This window comes from Hyaena hyaena, unplaced genomic scaffold (assembly GCF_003009895.1).
Source record: "Hyaena hyaena isolate Hyena2069 unplaced genomic scaffold, ASM300989v1 scaffold_31, whole genome shotgun sequence".
NCBI classification, from domain to species: Eukaryota; Metazoa; Chordata; class Mammalia; order Carnivora; family Hyaenidae; genus Hyaena; species Hyaena hyaena.
In genome coordinates, this window is record NW_024080664.1 from 3210680 (window position 1) to 3234174 (window position 23495).

At 57.5% G+C, this 23495-nt stretch overlaps 1 protein-coding gene across 1 annotated transcript in view; it reads right to left on the bottom strand.

Annotated features, from left to right (window-relative positions):
- Positions 1–19113, bottom strand: part of MLPH (melanophilin) — a 33190-nt gene extending 14077 nt beyond the window's left edge. Inside the window, exons 1-5 of the mRNA XM_039228660.1 lie at positions 19004–19113; positions 5206–5427; positions 4959–5071; positions 1283–1386; positions 82–198 (exon numbers count right to left, since the gene is read on the bottom strand). Coding sequence (XP_039084591.1) covers positions 82–198; positions 1283–1386; positions 4959–5071; positions 5206–5427; positions 19004–19113 — 666 coding nt within the window. The remainder of the gene's footprint in view (positions 1–81; positions 199–1282; positions 1387–4958; positions 5072–5205; positions 5428–19003) is intronic.
- Between the last annotated feature and the right edge of the window lie 4382 nt (positions 19114–23495).

Sequence of the window (23495 nt, forward strand, 5' to 3'; positions counted from 1 at the left end):
TCCCAGGGCGCCGACCCCCACCTGGGGCTTGCGTATCTGAGTGCCCGGGAAGGACGGGGGCGGAAGCGAGAGCCCACCGACCTGCAGGCTGGCTGTGGCCATCGGGTCTGGGGGCAGAGACGGGGGGTGACCGCAGGACCGAGTCGAGTCGTCGGAGTCGGCCTCAAAGTCCAAGTCGTGAATGGAGAGGCGCTTCTTCTGAGCAGGTGCGGACGTGGGCAAGAAGATGAGGGTCAGGGTCAGCCTGGCAGAGAGGACCGGGGCCCTCGGCCTGCACGGGCGTGTCCACCCCCCACACAAGAAACAAACCCAAAGGAGCTCCACGCCCGCAGCAAGGGGCCCGCAGACCCCACCCTCCCAACTCCTGCAAGGCCTCCCAGGGGAGCAGAAGGGGAATCGAGCACTGAAGTGCTGCAGCCACAGGCGCCACGGCTTAGCGTGGGGGGTGGGCAGGCCGTCTGCTCGAGGGCTGACAGGCGCCTCTCTCCCTTGGGAGTGTCGGGGGCTTCAGACAAATGAGAGGCACCGCCGTGGGGGTGCAGAGGAGAGGGAGGGCTCCAGGTTTGCAGATGAAGGGCATGCATCTACTGAAATCCTCCCTCATGATGACCTTGATTCTTTAGAGGTACTGTATAGGGAATATTCCAGACTGGCGGGCACTCTTTATGCTCAGGAAGTGGCAGCCCTACAGCGTTCTCCCCGTAGACTGGCCAGACCGGTCGGTGTCCAATCCCAAGGACCATGGCCCCTCCCCGTGGCTCCATCCCTGTCTCGCTGCCCCAACCTGCTTCCCTTCCATCACCCCACCCAGATGCTCATCTATCGCTAATGTAACTTAAAAATAAGTTTCTTTTCTGAAGCGAGACAAACACCAATAAAAGCAAGGCTCACGGCTGGCCGTAAAGAAAAGCACAAATGTTCACAGAGGGAAGTCTAAAGGGGCCTCACTTCCCTCAGAGGCGAGGGCCGCCTTGGGAGACACCAGCGCGCCCTCTGGGACCCGGCCTTCGCTGACAACCGCACGTGTGACCCCGGGACCCCGACCAACGGGCCGGGCAGGCTTCGCTGCTGGCTCTGCCCACCCCACGCCGGCTCCGGGGCCCCTGCTGGTGAGAGCACATGGTGAAAGCATGCGATTTGGTGCCCAGTGTCTCAGAGACTGGTGGGCATGGCAACGGGGGCGGGCTCTTGGAGCCCCTGCTGTGGTGGAGAGCGTGGTCAGCAAATCAGAACCCAAGGCTCCAGGTGTGGGAGGGGTGCGGGGGAGTTGGGGAAGGCTTACTTTGCTCCCAAGGGGCTGGGCCTGGGCCACTGTGTCTGGCTCTCCATCTTCTTCTGTCTGCTCACTGTCTCCACTTCCTTCTCCAGGGCTTGGCTCGGGCCCACCTGCAGCGGATACCTGCATGAGTCCCCCCAGGGAGGGAATGATGGGGGCACCCCATCTGTCCGCCCACTTGCCTTCCCACCCATCCACCCGCCTGCTCACCTCCCCGTCCACCCACCAACCACCTCCCCCTCCATCCGTCCCTCCTGCCCATCTACCAACCATCTACACACCCATCCATCCACCTCTCTACCACCTGTCCATCCATCTACCATCACCTATATGTACCACCCACCAAACTGCCACCCATCCGTCCATCCCACCCACCTACAACCCACCCACCTACCTACCACTCATCCATCTACCATCCATCCATCCACCCACCCACCGTGACACTTCCAGGTGAGGCCGTCTGCTGGCCTTACAAAGACCTAGGCAAGCATCAGTTAGAACCAGTCTGAATCCCAACAGAAAGCTCTTACTCTGCATCAGTTTTGTCGAGAGTCACCCCTATGGGCATTCACCCTCCATTCATCGATTCCCTCTTGGGTAATCGGAATCACTGGCCTTTGTGGTGGGTGAAGAGGCCCCCAGCTAAGTCATGTTTCCTCAGATGGGCCACTTCACCCATCTGCTTGTCTGAAGGTGTCAGACACAGCTGGGACAGAGGTGAGCCTCGGGCCGGGGCTCCCACCCTTCCTCTGTCCGCCAGTCCCCCTTCCTCACCTGAGCACCCAGGGTGGCCCCCCGTCACGGCCTCTCCCCTCTCTTCTCCCGATCACCCCGGCCTGGCCCGTGCTGTGCTCCTCTAGGTCATCAGAGAGGGATCCAGGGATGGGCTCTGGGGCTCCAGAGTGTGGACCGCCCGCTGTCTCTCGGGGCCATGCGGGCCAGCACGTGCTGCCCTGCACACCCCCGACCCCGTGTGCCCCGGCCCTCAGCCCCTGGGCCTTGGGGTGGGGAGAGGCCTCAAGCACAAGCAAGTAGGGCATTTCATATATCTGCAAGCACCCTGCAAGCCTTCTCTGCCCACCAGACTCAGACCCCTGCAGCCCGCAGCCCGGGCAGTCATTTCCAATGCTCTGCACAGTGACCGTCTTGAGGAAACGCACTCCAAACTGCCCGACAGAAGACCGCGGGATGAACTCTATTCGTACTATGCGAATGTAGAAGTGGTTCCCGGAGGCCCAGGTGTGTGCGTGTGTGTGTGTGTGTGTGTGCATGTGTGACCTGGTGCCCCCCCCCCCCCCCCCGCCCCGACTGAATATGAACAGGGTCTCTGTGACCTTGTTACCGCCTCCTCCCATCTCCCTCCACCTGGGCCAAGGGTCTGAGCGACATGAACCCATCTCTGGAGATCAAGTCATTCTCAATGAGACCCAAAGGATTTTCCATGCTCCTGACAGGGAAGAGATTCCTCGAAGGCCCTTGATGGGGGGGATGGGGTGGAAACAAAAGCAAAGCCATGTGCGCTCGGGGGACTTACTGTGGATGTCCGGTGCGCCACGTGCTCTGTCAGGCAAACCTGTAACCAAGGGAAAGGCTCTGAGGCAAACAGAATCCCCGAGACGGCGTGCTTACGGACGGGGTCTGCTCTCACCTCCTTCCTGGCCCGGGACCGTCCCCGCAGCGCATACCCATGCCGGGGGGAAGTGGGGGACTCGGGAAAACACCCCCACTGCTCTGCAGGTCACGGGGGGAAGACCCCCAGCGCCCCCCCAGCTCACCAATCAGAATAGACCCGTTCACTTCAATCATTTCTACTGTTTTCAGTTTGGCCACTTAATAAAAACAAACACACAACAACCTTCCTCCCCTGCACCTTCTCTCACTCCGTGTGTTGGGTCCCCAGGCGCCCAGCAGGGAGAACACAGCCTGGGTGGCCCTCCGGGGACCTGAGCCCCCCCCATCGCTGGCCGCCTCCCCTGCCGGCGCAGCCGCTGGGGCCAGTGTTCCCATTGCCCAGCAGCGCCACCTGGTGGCCCTCGGCGGTGACTGCTTTGAAACCCGCAGGTTCCGGGTGGTGGCAGCTGCTGCAGCCAATGGAATACCCAGAACCTTCTATACAACCCAGGTTCCTGAGTCCACCTGGCCCTGACATCTGCACCTCCCGGGGTAAGGCCGGGTCCTCAGGGCTCCTAATGTGGCGGCCTGTGGTTTCCTCTGTGAGCGGGGCCACCTCTGGGCTTGCGATTTTCAAACGGTTTGCAGCGAGTGTGGCCCTGCTCCCAGTGGGTCTCACCCTTGAGCCCCGCGAAGGCACCAGACTAACTCCCCTCGGCTGCAGGAGGGCCCCTGGGCGGCTCCTGGCCGGCCAAGTGGGCGTGGGGCCGTGGGCTTCAGTGACGGGCTCCAGCCTGGGACAGAGATACCGCCTCGAAGAAGCAGCGGGAGGGCAGGGGGGATGGGGAAGAGCCTCTGGGAATCAGGTAACAGCACCTCCTGGCCACATCTGTCGTCTCAGCATAGTTATCAGGAAAGCCTCCTTTTACTCTTGACTGTTCTTATTTGGATGATGTATCAGATTCCTCCCCCAGAAGCACCCTCCCCCCACGCGCCACTGCTCCAGGTGCTACAAGCCATCACTGGCGACGGTGCCTCTGAGTGGCCCCTGTCCTAAATTCAAGAATGTGCTCAGATGCCAAGAAACACCTGCATCAGGCCCAGCGGATGCTCGCGTGCTCTGGGGTGGCTGGGCCCAACTTCAGGTCCTGCCTGCCAGCGCGAGGCTCTATGGGACACGGATGCAAGTAAGACCTCTCCCCAGAAGGCCCGGGGCGGGGGCGACCCCCGGGCTAGGACGTGGTGCGGACACTCCAATCCAAGCAGCGGGGCCCCTGCTCCTGACGTGCGGGGTCTCCCGCCCCCAGGGCGCTTGCCTCGGTCCTCCTGATGGAGGGAGTCAAGACGCCCGGCCCCACGCGCTGGCCTGGTGAGCCCTCCCGGCCTGAAGGCCTGGCCAGGCCTAACGCCAGAGCCTGGGATTCAAGTGACCGCGACAGGGCACGTGCTCCCTGCGAACTCTGCTCAATGATCTCCGCTCAGATTCAACTTCCAACTTCATCCTTCCCCTGAAATGATCTTCCTTTCCAAATGCCGTAAAGGTGGACAAGACAGGTGAACACTCAGTTGGTGTAAGATCACAGTACGGATTTCAAGCTCCTTATGAAACAAACACTTGGATTCAAAATATTAAAACACACGATTGAATTAGAATTAACTTTTTTAAGTCTTGATAAATGTCAGACTCACAAGGAATGTGTGTGTTACAACAGAGAGAGTTGAGGCTCCACAATCAGATGCCCAGAGAGGAAGGGTCTGGAGAAAACAAGTGCCCGATTATTTGATGAGCCACTGAGGTGCAGAATCTTTGGCTTTGAGTTCTCAGCCTGCTAGGAAGCACTGGGAAAATATGATTTCAAAGAGCGGGGTGTCGACGGCATGCAGGACTTCCCAGGGGGCCCGGCCAGGGGGTGCGGAAGTCCACACCACACGAGAAACAGCCAATTCCATATAAAATACCCGAAACGGACTGACCGGTGCACACACACATTCCGAAGAACCTGCTGGGTCCTGAAACGCTCGAATACGCCTGGGAAGGAGAAGAGGCCCCGGAGAGAGGCGTGCTCCTCACCTCCGTCCTGCAGCCGCCCGCACAGGGACCGGATCACTTTGGCACTCCCGAACCGCTTGAAGCGGGCTTTCAGGTGCCCGTAGTACCACTCCAGCGAGCCCATCTTCACCACCCTGCGGACACGCGGAGCTCAGGCCCAGGTACTGCCCAGCCCTCCCCGGCCAGCCCCGCCGAGGGGACGCGTGGGGCCCTGACACCCACGGGGTCACCCGGACCCTGGGCACCCCCTCCCCCCACCCCGGCTCACCTGGCCGTGTGGCAGGGGTCGCAGAGCCAGCCCTCCTCCTCCGGGTGGGCGTGGCTACAGTCCTGGCAGGCGAAGAGGCGGCAGTCCAGGCACTGCCTTCTAGGGGTCCCGAGGAGCCCGTAGGGCTGCAGGCAGCGGGCGCAGTGGGTCTCATTCAGGTGGGCCGCGTCTGCCAGCAGCTCCCTCTGGGAGCTCTCCTTCCTCATCCTGCCCTTCAGCCCCCTGAGGGAAGGATCAGAGACAAGAACTGTATTAGACACTGTTTTTGCAACGGGTTTGCACACATGTGTGTAAACACACACACACAGGAACTTGCTCATATGCAGAGGAAAGGGACCCAAAGTCGGGGAAAGGCGCCCACCGGCGGCCCCTACTCTGCCGTGGTCGCTCCACGCTCCCACTCTCTCCCCGGGGGGAGCCCAGTAGGTTGGGTTCACACGTGTGCAGTCTGAGAGGTTGGACTTGAAACACCTGATTTTTACAGGACAGAAACTGCATGTAAACATGGTGTGACTGTTCACAACGGTACAACTTTCCAGGCTGCATATCCACGACTTCCATCCATGGGTGGAAGAGAGCCGTGAACTATAAAGGCTCAGCATCACAGGCCGGGACAGCTGTCACCTGCCTCCACACAATTTGTACCGGAAAGAAGACGACAGAGGCCCTGAACTCCAGCTTTGGCCCGGGGCCCGCGGAGCCTGGAGATTTTCTGCTGCCTGGTGCTGAGCTCAGAGACTGTGCTCAGCACCCTGCTTCGCCGGATGAGGGTGGGCCTGCAGCCATTCGCACCGGCAGCCCAACCTTCCTCGGAGCGGGGAGGTTGGTGGCTCTGGGGAGCCCTGGGAGTGAGCCTGGTCAGGCCACATGGTTACTTAGAACCAATCTGTCGCACAGTCTAAGAGGAGGCCAGAGAAGAGATAAAACTCCAAGTGGTTCACAGTGGGGTGAAGCTGCAGAGACGACACAGAAGGAAGGCCCAGATCCAGCCCATCGAGCGGGCGAGGCTGGTGCTCCTCCCTGTGAGGGCCTGGCGGTCACACCAGCTCCGCACGCCGGCCTGAGCTGAGGCCCTGCACAGAAGACACCACCAGGTAAGTGGGGTTGGGCGGTCACCCTACTGAGAAAGTGACAGGTCACTGAACTCTCCTGAGGAGGTCACACAGGGCTCGGGGGGGCGAAGCCGGGAGGGGCCCCTCGCAAGAGTTTTGGGTGTGTCTTCCAGCAGGGAAGCAAGCTGAGCCCACAGAGCAAGGCTGCGTGGCCTGGCCTGCAGTGTCCGGCGCGGGGACTGTCCAGCACCAGTGTCCTGGAAAAGCCACGGTTCTCCCGGATCTTTCTGGTGAGCTCCAAGCTGAACGGACTGGAAAAGGTACGCGTTCCTTTCCGGATTTCAGAGAATGTTTGCCACATGCAATATTTTTAGCTTCAGATGCGATCAAACGGATCCATTCTTAGTGACGAAAATCACACAGAGCCTGGGTGCCGCGGCCTCGCGAGAACCCTGCACCCGCGGTTTCTGGTGGGGTCACCCGGAGCGCGGCGGGGGCGAGGACGAGGCAGCCGTGCTGAGAGGCCCTGGGCACTACTTCCCGTTTTAAGTGACGCTGACCGCACTTCAGCGATTTCCCTCTCTCCACTCTCCATTCAAACACTCCGGAAGACAGACACACGCACAGAACTCTCGACTCCGCTCTGAAAACCAAGAGAGAATGGCCGAGTGCTGGTGGCACCCAGGGCGAGAGCTGTCATCCACTGACCACGGTCTAGATAAACCTGCACCGACAAGGTAGGCTTTGCCTCACACCAACTAGTACAGAGACCTGGAGCCAGGAAGGGAGGGCCTGCCTCCCTCCATTTCCACTGGGGCTATATCTGCATCAGGCAGAAAGATCTAGAAGCCACCCTTTCTCCTCTCTCCCATTGCTTGCCCCCATTCTCTATTCAGGCAGAACTACCCCCCAGCACGGCAGGAAGAAAGTCAAGGACATGCCAGGCACACTGCATCCCGGGACGTGAAGTCCCCTGAAATAAGAGCTGCAGGGGTGGTGGCTGGACACTGACATACTTCAGGTGCCAGCTGTGGGGAAGGGATCATTATACTCTGCTTCAGATTCTTGAAAACATAACTTCTCTTTTGTATAGCTGGCTAGCAGGGGAGGGGGGAAGAGGAGGGCCCGTGCTGGTCCCGCACGGGGACACCGGCCGATGCCCGCCAGCTGCAAGGCAATCATCTCCACCCGGAGCCGCACAGGGAGCCGGTGAGCGGGGCCGGAGAAAGGCACATGGGGTGCTTATGGCAAACACCGGGTCGACCAGATGTCACTCCGCTGTGGGTGTGTCGGCAGACACAGTCTAAGTCACCGTCAGGAAGAACAGACACCCTGAAGGTGACTGTCAGGAACAGAAGAAGACTTGAAACCAGGCTGAGACGGAAAGACCGCAGGCTATGATCACTGAGGAGGAGAAGAGATGGCCAAAATAAAGACGGGAAGGAATGAAAGTTGACAGCGGGGAGGAAGACGGGCAGAATCACCAGCGGGGCACACCGAGTCCGAGGATCTACATCAGTGGTTCTCAAGGTGGGGCCCAGGACCCTCTGGGGGTTTTTGAGACCCTTTAAGAGGGACCCGAGGTCAAAATTATTTTAGCAACGATGCTGAAGTGTTACCCCTCTCGTTGGCCCCTTGACGCAGCTAGGACCTCGGCATGAGTCCCGGCAGAGGGACAAACGACACATTCCAGTCTTGGTCACAGAAGTAAAGAAGAGCAGGTCTTGGATGAAGTGTGTCCTGATTAAAGGCTTGTCCTCGGCGCTACAATAACAGGTATTCGTCTTATCACACCTTGGCCTTTGAGCACGTGTCTCCTTACTATTCTGCATGAAGAAATGAGAAGGACACACAGAAAGCATTTCCGCTACATCCCGAAGCACCACCAGGGTCCCGATGAGAAGAAGCAGGCACTTGCCGGACTTCCAACAGGAACTTGATTTTTTTTTCATGGGACCTCACTTTTACTGAAAAGAACAACTGAAAGACAAAGTATTCTGACTTGGGCGTTTGCCAGACATTTTCTTAAGAATGAACAAAGGGAGGGTCGCCTGGGTGGCTCAGTCGTTTAAGCGTCCGACTTCGACGCAGGTCATGATCTCACAGTTCGTGGGTTCGAGCCCCGCGTCGGGCTCTGTGCTGACAGCTCAGAGCCTGGAGCCTGTTTCAGATTCTGTGTCTCTCTCTCTCTCTCTGACCTTCCCCTGCTCTCTCTCTCTCTCTTAGAAATAAATAAAAACATTTTTAAAAATTAAAAAAAAAAAAAGAATGAACAAAGGGAGCCCGTCACCTCAAGGAAAACAAATGCCAGTATTTGTGGCCAATGACAAAATTCAAGCTTTCAAACACAAAGAAGGATCTTGGGAGATTTATGTCTGCTGCTGTGAGCTTCATGGTGTCCAACGCTTATGTTTTTTAAGAGATTGTTGATGAGGTCAGTGGTGACAGGAATCAATGTGACTTTTTGGGTATATAATGAAATGTGTCACCATTTAGAAGCTGCATTTGGTGTGACAAAACTATATATGGATAAAAGATTCACTTTGAGTGTAAGACAGATCTATGGATTTTAACATAACAGGGAAAGAGAAGTCCACTCATACGGTTTCAGATTCCACCGTGCAACCTAGTTTAAGAAATTATCAGTTGTGAGGCTCCTGTGTGGGTCATCTGGCTAAGTGTCCGACTTCGGCTCAGGTTAGTGGGTTAGTGGGTTCGAGCCCTGCATCAGGCTCTGTGCTGACAGCTCAGAGCCTGGAGCCTGTTTCAAATTCTGTGTCTCCCACTCTCTCTGCTCCTCTGCTATTCTTGCTCTCTCTCTTTCAAAAAAAAATAAACATTAAAAAAATTAAAAAAAATACTAATTGTTGGGTTTCCATGTAGTATCAAAACACAATGTTCATAATCACCTGGTTATTGAAACACCCCTCTTCTTTCAGCTATACATTTGGAGGAGGCTAGATTTCCTTCAAACTCCTCAGCCAACACAACACACTACAACACACTGAAAGCAAGCAGATACGAGAATTCGCCCATCTCCTCTCACGCCAGACACTGAAGGGATTTCCAGAAACATGGAGCACTCCAGACTTCTCATTTGTCTTGGGAAAAGTTATTTTACATAAAAAAGTGGTATTTATGTTAACACATAAGGCCTTTCCTGTTTTTATTTAAGCGAATGAATATTTTTTTAAATGCCTGGTTTTAATTTCTGATAGGGTAAATATTGACATGTATAACCCACATGAACATAAGCCCTTTGGGGTTTCTCAATAATTTAAGAATGTAAAGGGACCCTGAGGCCAAAATGCTTGAGAAGGGCTGGCTCTGAAGCAAGTTTGCTGCCCCAGACGCAGAGAAAAGGGCTAAAGGGATGAGAACGAGGAAGAGGAGGGCAGCGGTGGAACGAGGAGACGGGCGGGGGAGCGGCGTAGCAGAGGGGCGTCCCTGGGGCCAGAAGCCACAGCTCTGCGCTCTGCCAGCCAACCTCCAGCCCACCCTGAGGCACCAACGTCAAGAGTCCTGACTGGTGGACACGAAGCAGAGTGAAGGAGAGGTGCCCGCTGTCCACAAGCCAGGCTAAGGGTCCTCTGGGGACAAGGCGGGGGGCGGGGGGTGTCTGGTGCAAGGAAAGCCCTTTCAAGACAGGACAGGGAAGGGAAGTCCCCTCAGAGCAATGACCGGGCGTGGAAGGGAGAAGGGCTGAAAGCGACGTGAAGAGGTCAGAACCACCTGTCTTTGCTCTCCCCCGTGCAGCGGGGAGTCCGGAGGGGAGCACGTGAAAACGTGTGAGTACTGGGGACAGCCCAGGACCCAGGGGCTGGTGATGCACCCTCCGGGTGTGCTAGGGAGGAGCACGCTGTGGCCACAGCACCAAGGTCCCTCAGCAGCCACTGAAAGAGGGATGGGCTCGGACCAGTGCTCCGCTCTCTGCCTCTTGGGCTGGGCGGTCCTCAGCCTGGGTCCCTGCAGGGCAGCATGAGGTGCTGAGGGACCAGGGGACTGGCAGTCTCAGGGTTGGGGCGAAGAGGCCACAGCAAGTGAGGTTGATGGCTGGGATCAGGGATCTCTGCGGTGGGTGCCCCACGCCAGGACAATTCATACACGCGTGATGGTCCTGATCCTGGAAGCGGACCTGACCCTCCACTCCGTCTTGGGGACCAGCAAGGAGCCAGCAGGCAGTGTGTGAAGACCCGCAATGCCGTCACCCTGGGGGCCAGGAGCTGCTCCCCCAACACCCACTGCTGACCTGGCAAGCAGGGGTGTGGGGATGGGGGACATCGAAGGAGAAGACTAAGCCATGAAGAGTCCGTGTAAGTGAGCAGAGTCTCGGATACTGGAGACTGACAGGCTGAAGCCATCTTCCGCTCACGCAGTGGGGCCTCACGGGCGATCTTGGACGGGCACTAGAGGATCTGCTTTCCTGGGCACGGCTTGGTTGGGTGTGAGTGCTGAGCCAGCCGTGGAGGGAAGGAGGGTCAGGATCTCAGATCGGGAGTTGCTGGACTGTAGGTGGCACACGGGCGGGCTGCCAGCGCCGCTCGCTCACGACGGAGTGGGCTCCCTCTGGGACACCGTGCGGGCTGGCAGGTGGCTTCTCCGCAAGACCCAGAGAGAGAGGGGGTGGGGAGAGCTCTAGAAGCAATGGGCCAGCTTCCCGTTGCCGCTGTAGCAAATTCCCACACATTTCGTGGCTTAAAATAACACCTACTCTTTATTTGGCGGCTCTGAAGGCCAGAGCCTGACATGGGTGTCACTGGGCCAGATCAAGGTGTTGGCAGGACTGAAATCCTTCCGGGAAGCTCTGGGGGAGGATCTGATCTGGTGCACGTCGCGGGCCCGCAGCCCGGCCTGTGTGGAAGGCGGGCTCCTTCCCATGGAGAAGCACTCGGGCTCGCGCGGTCCTGCTTCCCCTTCCTCCCACCTGCTGGCCCCCTTGCGACCACCCGGGGCCATCGGGCCATCCAGGACCGTGTCCCCAGTCCAGGCCAGCTGATTAGAAGCCTTACTGGCTCCCGCAGCCTACTCTTCCTCTGGCACACAGCCAGACACAATCGCAGATGCGGGGGGTCAGGACGGGGGCGGCTTTGGGGAGCGTGTGACCCTGCAGCGTATTTCTGCCGAAGCGAGAGCGTGTGAGCACAGGTCTTGCTCCGCGCTGAGAGATTCCCGAGCGTGAGCTCCACAGCCCACGCCTCTCCGGGGAACGTAACCTGCAGATGCGCTCCCCACGGAGAGACGGATCCCAGGGCGACCCTAAGAATGGGGTGCGGGGGCCTGAAGGCACCAACGGGCCGCCGACTCAAGAGGCGAAATGATTGAAAGTCGAGCCCAAACCAAGCGTCGAGCGTCCCACACAGCTGAAGAAAGAGACAGCGTCCCTAACGCTATCTGAAGGGCAGGTGTGTGGACGTAAAGTCCTGATGACGTGAACAAGTATCAGGAATGATGAGGAGACGGGAACAGAAACTTGCTAACGTCTGCGACGTCCTTGATAGGGAGAGACCACAGACGACAGACGGGACCAGGAGGAGATCCTCGCGGCAGCGTGGCCACGGCCCGAGCATCCCGGGAGGCTTGGTCGGGGGTCAGTGGTCCTGACCCCCGGGCCCTGCGCTGGCCACGGACTTCTGCTTCAGCCCGGGTCCTCGGCCCCGGAGCCGCCTGTCGAGGGGCCAAGGGGCCCGCCAGGGGCTCACCTCACCTTCCATGACAGCAGTATTTCCAAAGCGGGCCCCAGACGCTCGTGTCTCACGCAGGGAAACTTTCAGAGAGAATCTCAGGAGCCCCGGTCTGTTTGCAGAGATAGCAATCCACAGCTCCACCTGTTTGCCTTCCCGGGGAAGGTTCGCAGGCCTAATATTTGATTTCCGGGCTGTGCCCTTTGAAACAGGGTGTTCTATTTAGGTAAGCTGGGTCCTCGCCCAGGGACATGAGTCACCACCCGCGCCGAGCACTCTTATCCCGACCCCCCACCCCCCGCCGGGGCTTTCGGATTACCCAATCCTTCCCACTGCAGACACAGTCGAGAGGCCGCTCCGTGGGGGTCGGGCGCAGCTGCGGGAAGGGCCTCGTACAAGCTCAGCACACAGCATGCTCACGGGCGGTGAGCGCGGGCTCCAGAACGCCCCTGCAGGCTCCCCTGACTCTCCCCTGCGCATGGCCGTGGGGTCCAGGACGCGTGTGTCCACAGGACCGGCTCTTCCCCAGATGGAGCGAGTGAAGGGGGGAGGGGCACTTCCTGGAGGTTTATGTAGGTGCTACTCTCTACTTAGGTGACATTAAAAAATAGTAACATTCTAAATACCTGGGGAAGGAGAATGAATGGTGAACACTTAGACAGAAGCAACAGTTACAGACCCACACGCAGCAAGATGTCCCCTCCCCCCGAGATTCCCGTGGCGAACGAGTTCCAGACACCTTCACAGCCCGGGACCTGGCCCACTCCCAGGGTCCTCTGCTGGAGACGGGGATAGAAGAGCCACAGGGTAGACTTGCCCGGGCGGTAACTGTTAAAACACAGGCAAAGCCCCAGGCGCACATCCATAATGGTCTGTGCACAAAGACAGCTGTTGAGTCTTTCCGTGGTCAGGTGACAAAACGGAGCCCTCCCTGGGCTCAGACATGGGTGGGAAGCCGGCTCTACTCAAGTACATGGCTCCTGTGACACTAGACCAGCCCTAAGTGCTGTGGACGGAGACCCAGGAGGCCAAGCAGAAAGAAGTGGTGCTGGGAGGGTGGTGGCTATTTTAGAAAGAGCAACCCAGGGAGGCTTCTTGAGGAGGTGGCATCTGAGAAGGGATGCGAGTGATGTGAAGGAGGCAGCAACAGGGACACGGGGAGGAAGGGAGACTCCTGGGAGCACCAGGGAGAAAGACCACGGGGCGGGGAGCGGGAGGGGCGACCAGCACAGAGACGGCGGCATGAACTGGGCTGGCCGTGTGGCCGGCGAACCACAGCCGGGACTGACTTTGAGGGCTGAGCCAACCGGGCTTGCTGAGGAACGTGGGATGAGAGGGAAGGAGCTGAGACGATTGTGGTTCCTGGGCACTAAACCTCAGCCACCAGATGTTTCCGGGACGGGGAAGCGGGGGCCTGGGGTGAGTCCAGACCTGCCTTAGGCATGCTGGGTGGGAGACGCTGGTTAGACCCCTGGCCGAGGTGCTCCGCAGGCATCTGTCCCCGTGTGTCACAGGTTCAGAGCAAAGTGCTCGGCTGAGGGCATACACTGGGGACTTGTTGTCTAGACCTGCAGTGCCCAATATGGCAGCCGCTAGGCATAGTGGCTACTTCAGTTAGTTACGATGGAAAAAAAAGACAAAGTTGGCTTCCCAGTTGCATGAGACCATGTCAAGTGTGGAACAGGCGCAGGGGGCTGCTGGCCGCCATGCTGGAGCACACGTGGGGGTTGGCTACTCGTTCCACTGGGCAGCGGGGGTCTAGAGGGCGTGAGGTCCACCGTGCGGTGAAGGTCACTGAGGGAACGAGTGTGCGCAGAGGTGAGAAGGGGCGGGCCTCAGACCCTCTGAAAGTGAACGCTGGGGACCCCACAAAGGAAACAGAAGGGGGTGGACTCCAGGACGGGAGGGTGGTGAATCACGGCAAGAAAGAGCTCAGTGGGTACTGAGCCTCTGTTAATGCTAGACTTTCCTATGCATTTTTTATTTATTATTTTTATTTTTTTAAAGATTTTTTTAAATGTTTTATTTATTTCTAGGAGAGAGAGAGAGAGACAGCGTGAGCAGGGGAGGGTCAGAGAGAGAGGGAGTCACAGACTGAAACAGGCTCCAGGCTCTGAGCTGGCAGTCAGCACAGAGCCCGACGCGGGGCTCAAACCCACGAACCTCGAGATCATGACCCAAGCGAAAGTCGGATGCTTAACCGACTAAGCCACCCAGGTGCCCCTCCTATGCATTTTTTAAAAAGCGAAATAAATATAGGGTGCTTGGGTGGCTCAGTCAGTTAAGTGTCCAATTCGTGATTTCGGCTCAGGTCATGATCTCACAGTTTGTGGGTTTGAGACCCGCATCAGGCTCTGTGCTGACAGCTCAGAACCTGGAGCTGCTTCGGATTCTGTGTCTCCCTCTCTCTCTGCCCCTCCCCTGCTCATCCTCTCTGTCTCTCTCTCTTTCTCTCTCTCTCTAACATTAAATTTAAAAAAAAGTGAAATGCATTTTCACCACATGCTTTTTCTACTTAATACCTTGTGAACTGGCCATGAGGACTTTCTGCTAAAACTTTATTTTTAATGGGTGCCAGGTAATCCGTGGTTGAATTCATGGTCAAATTTGGTTATTCAGCCAAAGCTTGTAATTTTGGACATTCAGATCTTCCTAGTTCTTGGCTCTTACGATCCTCGCTGTGAGGAAGAGCCTCTCCTGATTCCTTCCGTAAGAGGACATGTCACAGGTTCAAAGGGCTTCTGCTATGTGATGCCAGGCAGTCTGGCCTCTGCAAAGGTCAAATTCATCCCTCTCTTTGGCTGTGAATTTGCTGGAACCCTTTAACCAGGATGAACACCGGGAGTCTCAGTCATCTTTGAAAATATGTGAAAACGATTTCTATTTCTATTTTATTAATCTAAAAAAATTAACGGAAAGAGCATGCTACCAAACGCTCCTCTGTGACATTGAGATAATTCTACGTTTTGTCTCCCCAACAACTGTGAAGGCTCACGGCCCAAGCCCTGCCCCAGGCAGCAGACGTAGCACAAGGAGGGCCATTCTCTCACACAGCGTCCGCCATATTTGAAGGCTTCAAGTTCATCCACAGCAAAGTACACACCCTCCTCATAGCCTGGTGCTCAGGAGGCTCTGGCAGGAAACAGGTGGTTTGTGAAATCTATTCTAAAGCACCTTTCTGATGCCAATGGTGTGAACATCCTAATTTTGTATATCTTTGAATCTCCCATGCTTTGGAGTGCAGCGCCACGTCCTGAAGGGAAGCCAAGGATAACATGACGCCCTGTACCGTAAACACGCCACTCCTAAGTCCCTGGTCCCACACGCCAGCTTCAGGGAGAGAGTTCTGTGTGCCTGGGGCTAAATCAAAGACGGCCTGGCCTCTCCCTTCCTTCTAGTCGATTCAGAGGAAAGCCATCTGTGCTGTCTGTTTGGAAAGCCACGTCAGGAGGCTCCTGCTGAGGCCGTGGCCAGGACCCACCAGCCATTGCCTCTCACAGCTGGGACGGCCTCTGTCTTCCCCAGGGGGCTGTGAGTGTCCTCAGCACAGCCTGGGAAGGGTCAGGCCCGGCTGAGGGATCAGAGGCTTCCGTATTCGGGGGACAGTCAGCTGCTGATCTGTGGGCGTTACTGACACCAGTCTCACAGCCACGTGGCCTTCATCCTCCCCAATGCCAGGGGTCTTCAGCCAGGCCCTGCCCCAACACCCTTCACAACGGACTGGTGCTTTCACGTCTGGGAGAAATCCGCCTAGCGCACATTTCTGTTAACTTGTACATATTGAAACAGATATTCTTGTTGCTTGTTTTCAATCTGGCCTATTCAGTGAACTGGCCATGTAGCAGACTGCCCCTCGGCAGAGCTGCCCCTGGGGAATCAGGTGCACACACCGTGCTCACCAGATGCATCGGGGTAGGAACATTCTCTCCATTTCGTGAACACGCCTGCTTCTTGGCTTCATAATTTTTTCCCCATGAGCTCTGTTCGGCCAGCGACTGTGGTCGGGTCCTCCCGCTGAGCCGCCCGCCCAGTGGGCATCTCTTTGGGAGGATGCAGAGACATCAGACACCCATCTGAGAGATTCCCGAGCTGCTCAGCGTTTCCAGGCCACCCACATGGTGGTCACTGCAGGGCCCATTTCTCCGCTCAGCCCGGGCCCGATTCACAGACCAGAGACCTGGAGTGCAGGCGCTCGAGCTAACTGCTCTGTGGAACCAACTCTGGTGTCAAGAACCCCGAGTGTTCGGGGCGCCTGGGGGGCTCAGTCGGTTAAGTGAGCGACTTCGGCTCAGGTCGCTCAGAGCCTGGAGCCTGTTTCAGATTCTGTATCTCCCTCTCTGTCCGACCTTCCCCTGCTCACACTCTGTCTCTCTCTCTCAGAAATAAATAAAACATTACAAAATTAAAAAAAAACAAGAATCCCGAGTGTTCATGCTGTGGGTTCTAGCCTCACCCTTTCTAAGCAGAACTCTCCAGGCAGAATGGGAACCCATGTGTCCCCACCTGTGCCTCAAGGCCTCACGCCCGGGGTCAGGGGCCACTGGAGGAAAAGGTTCCTCACAGACAGAAGTGGCTTTACTTTTTCTGGCATATTTAACAATGTCGTGAACATCCTAATTTTGTGTTAGCTCAAGAGGCAAAACCATCAACAATGGTAAGAAATGTAACAACCCTTCCCTCCCGCCACTCCCCAAAACGACTCTCACTTCCCACGTTATCACCTGCTAGATCTGGTCACAATAATGCCACTTGGGCTTCACTGCTCTTGACCTAATGTCACTTTGACACAGACTTTCCGCACCACTGCAGGCTTGCGCTTCCGGGAGTTGCACAACACGCCGAGGCATTAACTTCCCCGCACAACCTCCCCAGTAGGATGTCTGAGAGGGGGTGTTTATGAAGCCCGTCCCCAACCACAAGGCAGAGCAAGCAGACGGCAGAACGGGCCATTCCTCTGCCTCCCACTCCCCATGCTCCCCCTTTCTGAGCAGATGGCTCTGGCGCTTCCTGACAGGAGAGAGGAGGTTCCCCTGACCGTGACCGGCCCGGGGACCTGGCCTGAGCCATGCGGTCAGCATCCTTGAGGGAGCCTTCCCTGGCCTGTCTCCTCTCTGCGATGTGAAATGACCAAAGGAATATGAAGATAAGGAATGACGGACGTCAGAAGGGACTCACCTTCGTGTAAGAAACACAGGAATTTTGGCAAAACTCACTTCAGCCAGCTAGATGAAGCAGCTCTTGGGTCTCTGGGAAAGGGGGTGCCTCTTGGGACCCGGCCCAGGGGTCCTCCTCTGCTCCCAGGGGAGCTGGGCTCCCCTCCCTCCCTGTTTATCTGCGTTTCTATATACATTTAAAATAAAAGTCGCCAACAGCTGGGCCTCCTGGACACAGGGTTTGGTCCCTCCCCGGGGAAGAGGCTGCTGTCAAGAAGAAAGGCTGGGCTGGTTTTGCTGGCATAGGCAGTGTGTCCCTTGGCAGAGCCAGGCGGCCGGGTCAGGGCGGGGGGGGGAGAGGGGGGCGCAGCTCTGACCACTGCTTGGTACTCGGAAGTCGGGTCAGGTCAAGGCCGGCCGTGGGTTCTAGTATTAGGTCTCGTGTGGGTGTGTGAGGGGCTGGCAATCCCGGAGGGCAGCAGGGTGGAAGTGTTTTTGTGACAAAAGCCCAGGGGTGACCCAGGAGACCAGGGCAGAATGGAGGGCAAGGGGCTGCACAGAGAAGCACAGAGAAGACACAGGCCCTCCCCACAGACGCCAGGCCCTCCCCACGGACGCCGGGCCCTCCCCACGGACGCCGGGCCCTCCCCACGGACGCCGGACCCTCCCCACGGACACTAGGGCCCTCCCCACGGACGCCGGGCCCTCCCCACGGACGGTGGACCCTCCCCACGGACGGTGGACCCTCCCCACGGACGCCGGGCCCTCCCCACGGACGCCGGGCCTCCCCACGGACACTGGGCCCTCCCCACGGACGGTGGACCCTCCCCACGGACGCCGGACCCTCCCCACGGACGCCGGGCCCTCCCCACGGACGCCGGGCCCTCCCCACGGACACTGGCGGTGCTAGAGGAACTACGCTTGTTTCTCGTGGACTTTGTTCAGCGTTGGGACCTAGAGTCCCTCCCACCCCTGGTGTGTGTCTGCCGTCTCGGGGCCCTGCCCTCCTCTCTCTGGATTCCCTCCTGTGGGGCCTCCTCCTGGCTGGTGACTAAACACTGGGGTCCGCTGAATAGTGCTCCTCCCACGGGGAGCCCTCCTGTCTGCCGGGTAACGGACAGGGAACCTACCCGCGCCGTCCGAACCCTCTCCTGGTTCCCCCAGGCTGGCTCCACCTCGCCCCACCTTCCGGGTCACTCAGGCCACGACCCCGGAGTCCCCCTTGTCACCCCCGCTTGCAGTCCGGCTCTGCCCTCAAAGTACATCCGGCCACGTCCTGGGGGCCCACAGCTTGCAGGGCAGAAGCCGGCTCTTGCTACTCTCCCCCTGCCTCCCCCTGCGCTGCTCTTGCAGACACTTGCTTGGCTGCCCCTCCCCCACCAGGAGTCTTCGCTCCAAAGTCTTCTCCATAGGCCCTCCGGCCCACAGGGTCAGCAAGAAAGGATCATGAGCCCGCTCACCGCACAGCTAAGCCTTAGAGGCGGGGAGGAGTAAATAATGGCAGAGGGTGTTGGCTCAGTCCATGGCCACCCATTGGGGGATGCCCCCCCCCCCCACTGGGAAGAAAGACGAAGTCAGCCTTGATGCTAAAACCCCTCCAGCCTGACATTCCGGGTGTTTCCCTATTTTATCACCTTCAGCTCGCTGTGCCGCGGCTGAAGCATCACTTGGCTCAGGGGACGTGATCTGAAGCAGGATCAGGATGAAGTAAGTGTTCGGGGCTCACCCGAATGCAGGCTGGGAAGTCAGATGCCCTCATTTTAATTATGAGACTGAGCCCAGAGAGCAGGACGTTCTCCGGGGTCCAGCTTCCCATGTGGTGTCCTCCCCCCCCCGGGGGCACCCTGCTGTCCGCCCCCCCCAGGATCCTCAGGGAGGCCCCCCGGGGAGGGGGGAGGCCTCACACACTTACTCCAGTCTTTCCTCTTCTTTCCTCCTCAGATCGAAGTCCCGCTGCACCACCTCCCAGATGTGCTTGGCCTCTTCGTCCGTGAGCTTCGAAAGATCCAGTTTTCTCCCCATCTCTGCTCGTCAGGGTCACACCTGGGATAAGACAGGGTCACAAGGGGTCACCGGGGAGCCCGTGGACACCGCTAACTCACACACAAAGAGGCCGAACGAGCACGCCCCCACTTCCCAAGCAGTTTGTCTGGGCCTGGGCGGAAGGGTTTTCTAAAACAGACGAATACCCGTGTGGACATCTGTATAGTTTAAATGTGTAAAGTTTACATGTAAAATTCCTGCACGCGTGGAACTCACACATGTGGCCACGGGGCCCTCTGTCTCCACTGTGCCATCACACTGGCGATGTCGGTACCCAGGGGCATGCTGGGAAACGCTGGAGGAATTCTCCAGCCACTTGGCCTCTCGCCTTCCACCTCCTGATGGAGGCAACACTGTGGAGAAGAGGCCACTTCGTCTCAGATTCAAGGTCAAGTTGCGGAGTTGCCTGTGCCCTGGCCTGCTTAGACGTCCCACCAGCGTGATGCCTAGAGGTCAAAGTTCACATACTTCCCATGGTGCCGCCGACGTCCTGGGACGTGAGGGGGAGTCGAAGCCTTGGGCGGCATGGCCAGTGGGAGCCTCATTCCCCCAAGGAATGTGGGGGTTCCGGAGCCTGGCCTCACCGCTGCCCTGGCGATCCCCATGGCCGCGCCTCGCCTCCAGGGTCCCCATTTGATCCAACTGTTTTACAGAGTCCACTGCGTACCGCCCCGTCTCCATAATCCGCTGGCCAGGAAGGCAAACTGCAGACGAGCTCATGCCCTTGAGGACACCGAGCCGGATCCCAGGCGATGTGAAAGGACGGAGGAAGGAACAGGCAAATGTCAAAACCCAAGAGGAGCAGAACCCTAGAAACTTGCACGCTGTTTGGAGCGGGCTTCGTGGCCGGGGCGGCACGCAGGGCAGGCTCTCAGGCCCGGCCCCAGACCTGCTGCTTTGGAGTCTGTGTTTTAACCAGACGGCCGGGCGGTCAGGCTGCAGGTCCTGGGGCCCCTCCGGGAAGCAGAGCTCTGGTGAAGCAGGACCAGACAGCGAAGGGGTTGGCTGCACAGAGAATGGGATGGGCCCTCCTGCTGGCTCTTCTCCCAGAGAAGCGACACGGGCCTGACAGGCGCTGACGCTGCCGTTATACTGGGCACAAAACTGAGGCCCTGCCACAGAGAGAGAGGACTCCCCGGGAATTCCAGCACACGGGGTGGGGGAGCACTCACAGAGGGGGCTATGCTGTTCACCCCTGCACCCCGCCAGGCCCATCCTCGGGACATTTCTTTGCACCTTCTAGTGTCACTGCGGCTGTCGCCTCCGTCACTGCTAAGCTCCTTGAGGGACGGAGACTTTGTTTCTTCCCTGGCACACAGCAGGTACTGTGCGGGGCCCCCAGTGCTCCAGTGCCCTGGAGGTGGCCCACGGGAGCCCCTCTGTGCACAGCTGCTGCACCCATGAGAGCTCTGCTCCGGGCACCACGGCTCAGGGGAGCCGCAGTCTGGGTGACAGGGGTGCTGTGGGTAACAGAGTTGGAGAAGGGCTCCAGAACACTGACATGTCTTCAGTGAGGACTGAACCCCGTCTCTCGGGAGCACCCCCTCTGTCCGCTCTCCCTGGGAAGTCTTCGAGCCAAGCAAAGCCTCGCTTTTGCTTCTGAATGTCGGGGAAGCATCTCCCTTTCAATGCTGCTGGCCATTCGCAAATGTCCATCATGGAGAGGTTACCAGCACTTGCTCTGGGCTAGAATGGACTCCGATTGTTTCACAAGGGGTTCATTATGACAAGTGGCCATCACCCAGCCACCATCTAAAATGAAAGTTTCCTCAGAGGTCCTGTGGCGCTCAACTAATGCAGATTAAATTGGTGAAAAATAATTTATTTTCTAAAAAAGTGTTTTTAACATTTATTTTTGAGAGACAGAGAGAGACAGAGCACAAATGGGGGAGGGCCAGAGAGAGAAGGAGACACAGAATGCGAAGCAGCTCCAGGCTCTGAGCTGTCAGCACAGAGCTGGACGCGGGGCTCAAACTCACAAACTGCGAGATCATGACCTGAGCCGAAGTCAGATGCTTAAATGACTAAGCCACCCAGGCACCCCCAATAATTTCTTAATTTAAAAAAGTTTTAATGTTTATTCATCTTGGAAAGACAGAGTGGAGAGGGGGAGAGAGGGAGGCAGACACAGGAGCTGAAGCAGGCTGCTATGAGATCATGACCGGAGCCAAAATCGGACACTTTAACCAACTGAGCCACCCAGGTGCCCCAATTTCTTAAATTTTTTTTTGCACCAAACCCTTAGTATTTCCAGCCTCAAGCACAATGCTGGCTGTGAGTGAAGCGTCCAGAAGCCAGGGTCATCTGGACTATTTTCATTTATGGTTGAATTTAGATTTTGGCCAAGAAAATGTTAAAAACAGAATTCACTGTTGTTTCCCTAGAACACACAGTTTCTAGTTTTTAAAAACCTGGATGAAAAAGTTCTTTTTTGATAGATGACTGAAGTTTATTCAGGTTTTTTTTTTAACCTTTTTGAAAAAAAATTGTGCCATAAAGCACATTCACTGAAGCTGTTTTCAGAGCAGATGAGAGATTCGTGACCATCAGCTGACTAGCTGGTGCCCTGTCCCCTCCCTACAGGGCCCCAATTCCAGCTTCCTCTTAGATGGGGTGGGGTGAGGGAGCAAAGCAAAACAGGAGGCAACTAGCCCACTTTCCTCACCTAACTATGTCAGAGCCGGTCAGCGGATGGGCGGGAAGGCTGCTGCCAAGTCAGAGGATGTCTCCCCAACCCCCTCCCCACCTCTTCCTTCTCCCTGAAGCTTCTTCTTTTTTTTTTTTTTTATATATATATATTTTTTATTTATAGGAGAGAGAGAGAGTGTGAGCAGGGGAGGGTCAGAGAGAGAGGGAGACACAGACTCTGAAATAGGCTCCAGGCTCTGAGCTGGCAGTCAGCACAGAGCCCGACGCGGGGCTCGAACCCACGAACCGCGAGATCATGACCTAAGCGAAAGTCGGACGCTCAACCGACTAAGCCACCCAGGCGCCCCCTCCCTGAAGCTTCTTGCTCCTAAGGGTGGCTACTTGGTTCCCCAGCTTCGACAGCAAAGATCACCAAGGCCTCGGGGACCAGATGCATGCTGGCCCTGGCGGGTCTGGGCACCTCTGCTGAGGGCAGTGCCTTCCCCGGGGGGAGGGGGAGCCTCAGGAACAGCAGAGAAGCGAACGGGCGGGGGGGGGGCGGGGGGGGCGAGGGGGGGCGGGGGGGAGGGGGATGACCAGCAGGCAGACGGTGGCAGGTGGCCCCATCTGCTTCTACAGAAACTGTGACTTAACTCCTTCCAGGACGTGCCAATCGTGACCCCAAGTTATTAAGGGGAGTGGCCTCTTTCACTGTGCTGTGTTTCATACGCCAGAACCTAGAACAACATACGGCCGCACAGCTAAACCAACATGTGCTTTGCACACGGTCCAATGTCACCTGAAAAATTTTACTCTGAGGCTTATGTTCAGCTCAGACTCAACCTCGGGGGGACCCCAAGGCCGCGGTGGGGAGGGGGTGCAGGGAGGGGAGGGAAGGAAGAGGAAGTCTCAAGTTCAAATGAGCCCTTAGGAGGCAGTGCTATGCTGCCCAGTGGGGGGTGGGGAGGGGCTCCCCAGGGGACCGGGTTCCCCACACGGCCAGAGGTTGAGACCCAATGGGCCACCATAAGGGTCTTTATCTGCTGTGACCGAATCTTCCCATGGAGTGAATTAATGACGCGGAGAAGAAAACCATGCGTAGAAAGTTATCTTAAATTGAATGCAGAGTATGTTTGAGTTCAGCATTTAAAATGCACATCCGCAGGTCCCTGTCATTCCGAGCCCCCGCGCTGATTGGCTTGGGCTGGGACACAGGTGCGGGCTGCCCCTCGGCCAGGCGCAGCCACACCGAGGGACCCCCCTGGGCTCATGGAGGGGATGGCTCTTCAGCCAGTGATCTCCTCTCCCCTCACTACACAGGGTGCTGGCTCGTGAGCCCGGATCTGTACCCGGAAGCCCTCCACCCCAGCAGTCACGGGGCAACATGAGGGCAGAAGGCTGCTCTGTCCCTGCCCTGGCAGCGGGGGCGGGGTGGGGGGGGACCTCCCAGGGCACGGGCGCTGGGGCGGGCAGACTCCGCCGGCCTCCTCGTTCTGTCTCAGAGCACAGCACTCCTCGTCACGAGGCTCCCGAATGAAACGCTTTCAACTTTGCCTGCTCCCTGGCTCGGATTTAATCACAGTTTTAATCTCTGAGACCGTTAGCCCTCCCTCACCGGATCCTGGTCCTGGTGGAGAAAAGCCATTACGGGGAGGAGGTTAACCAGCTGGAAAGACAGCGGAATGGGTTTTATAAAGTGGACACCCCCAGACGCAGACCACTGAATTTCCACG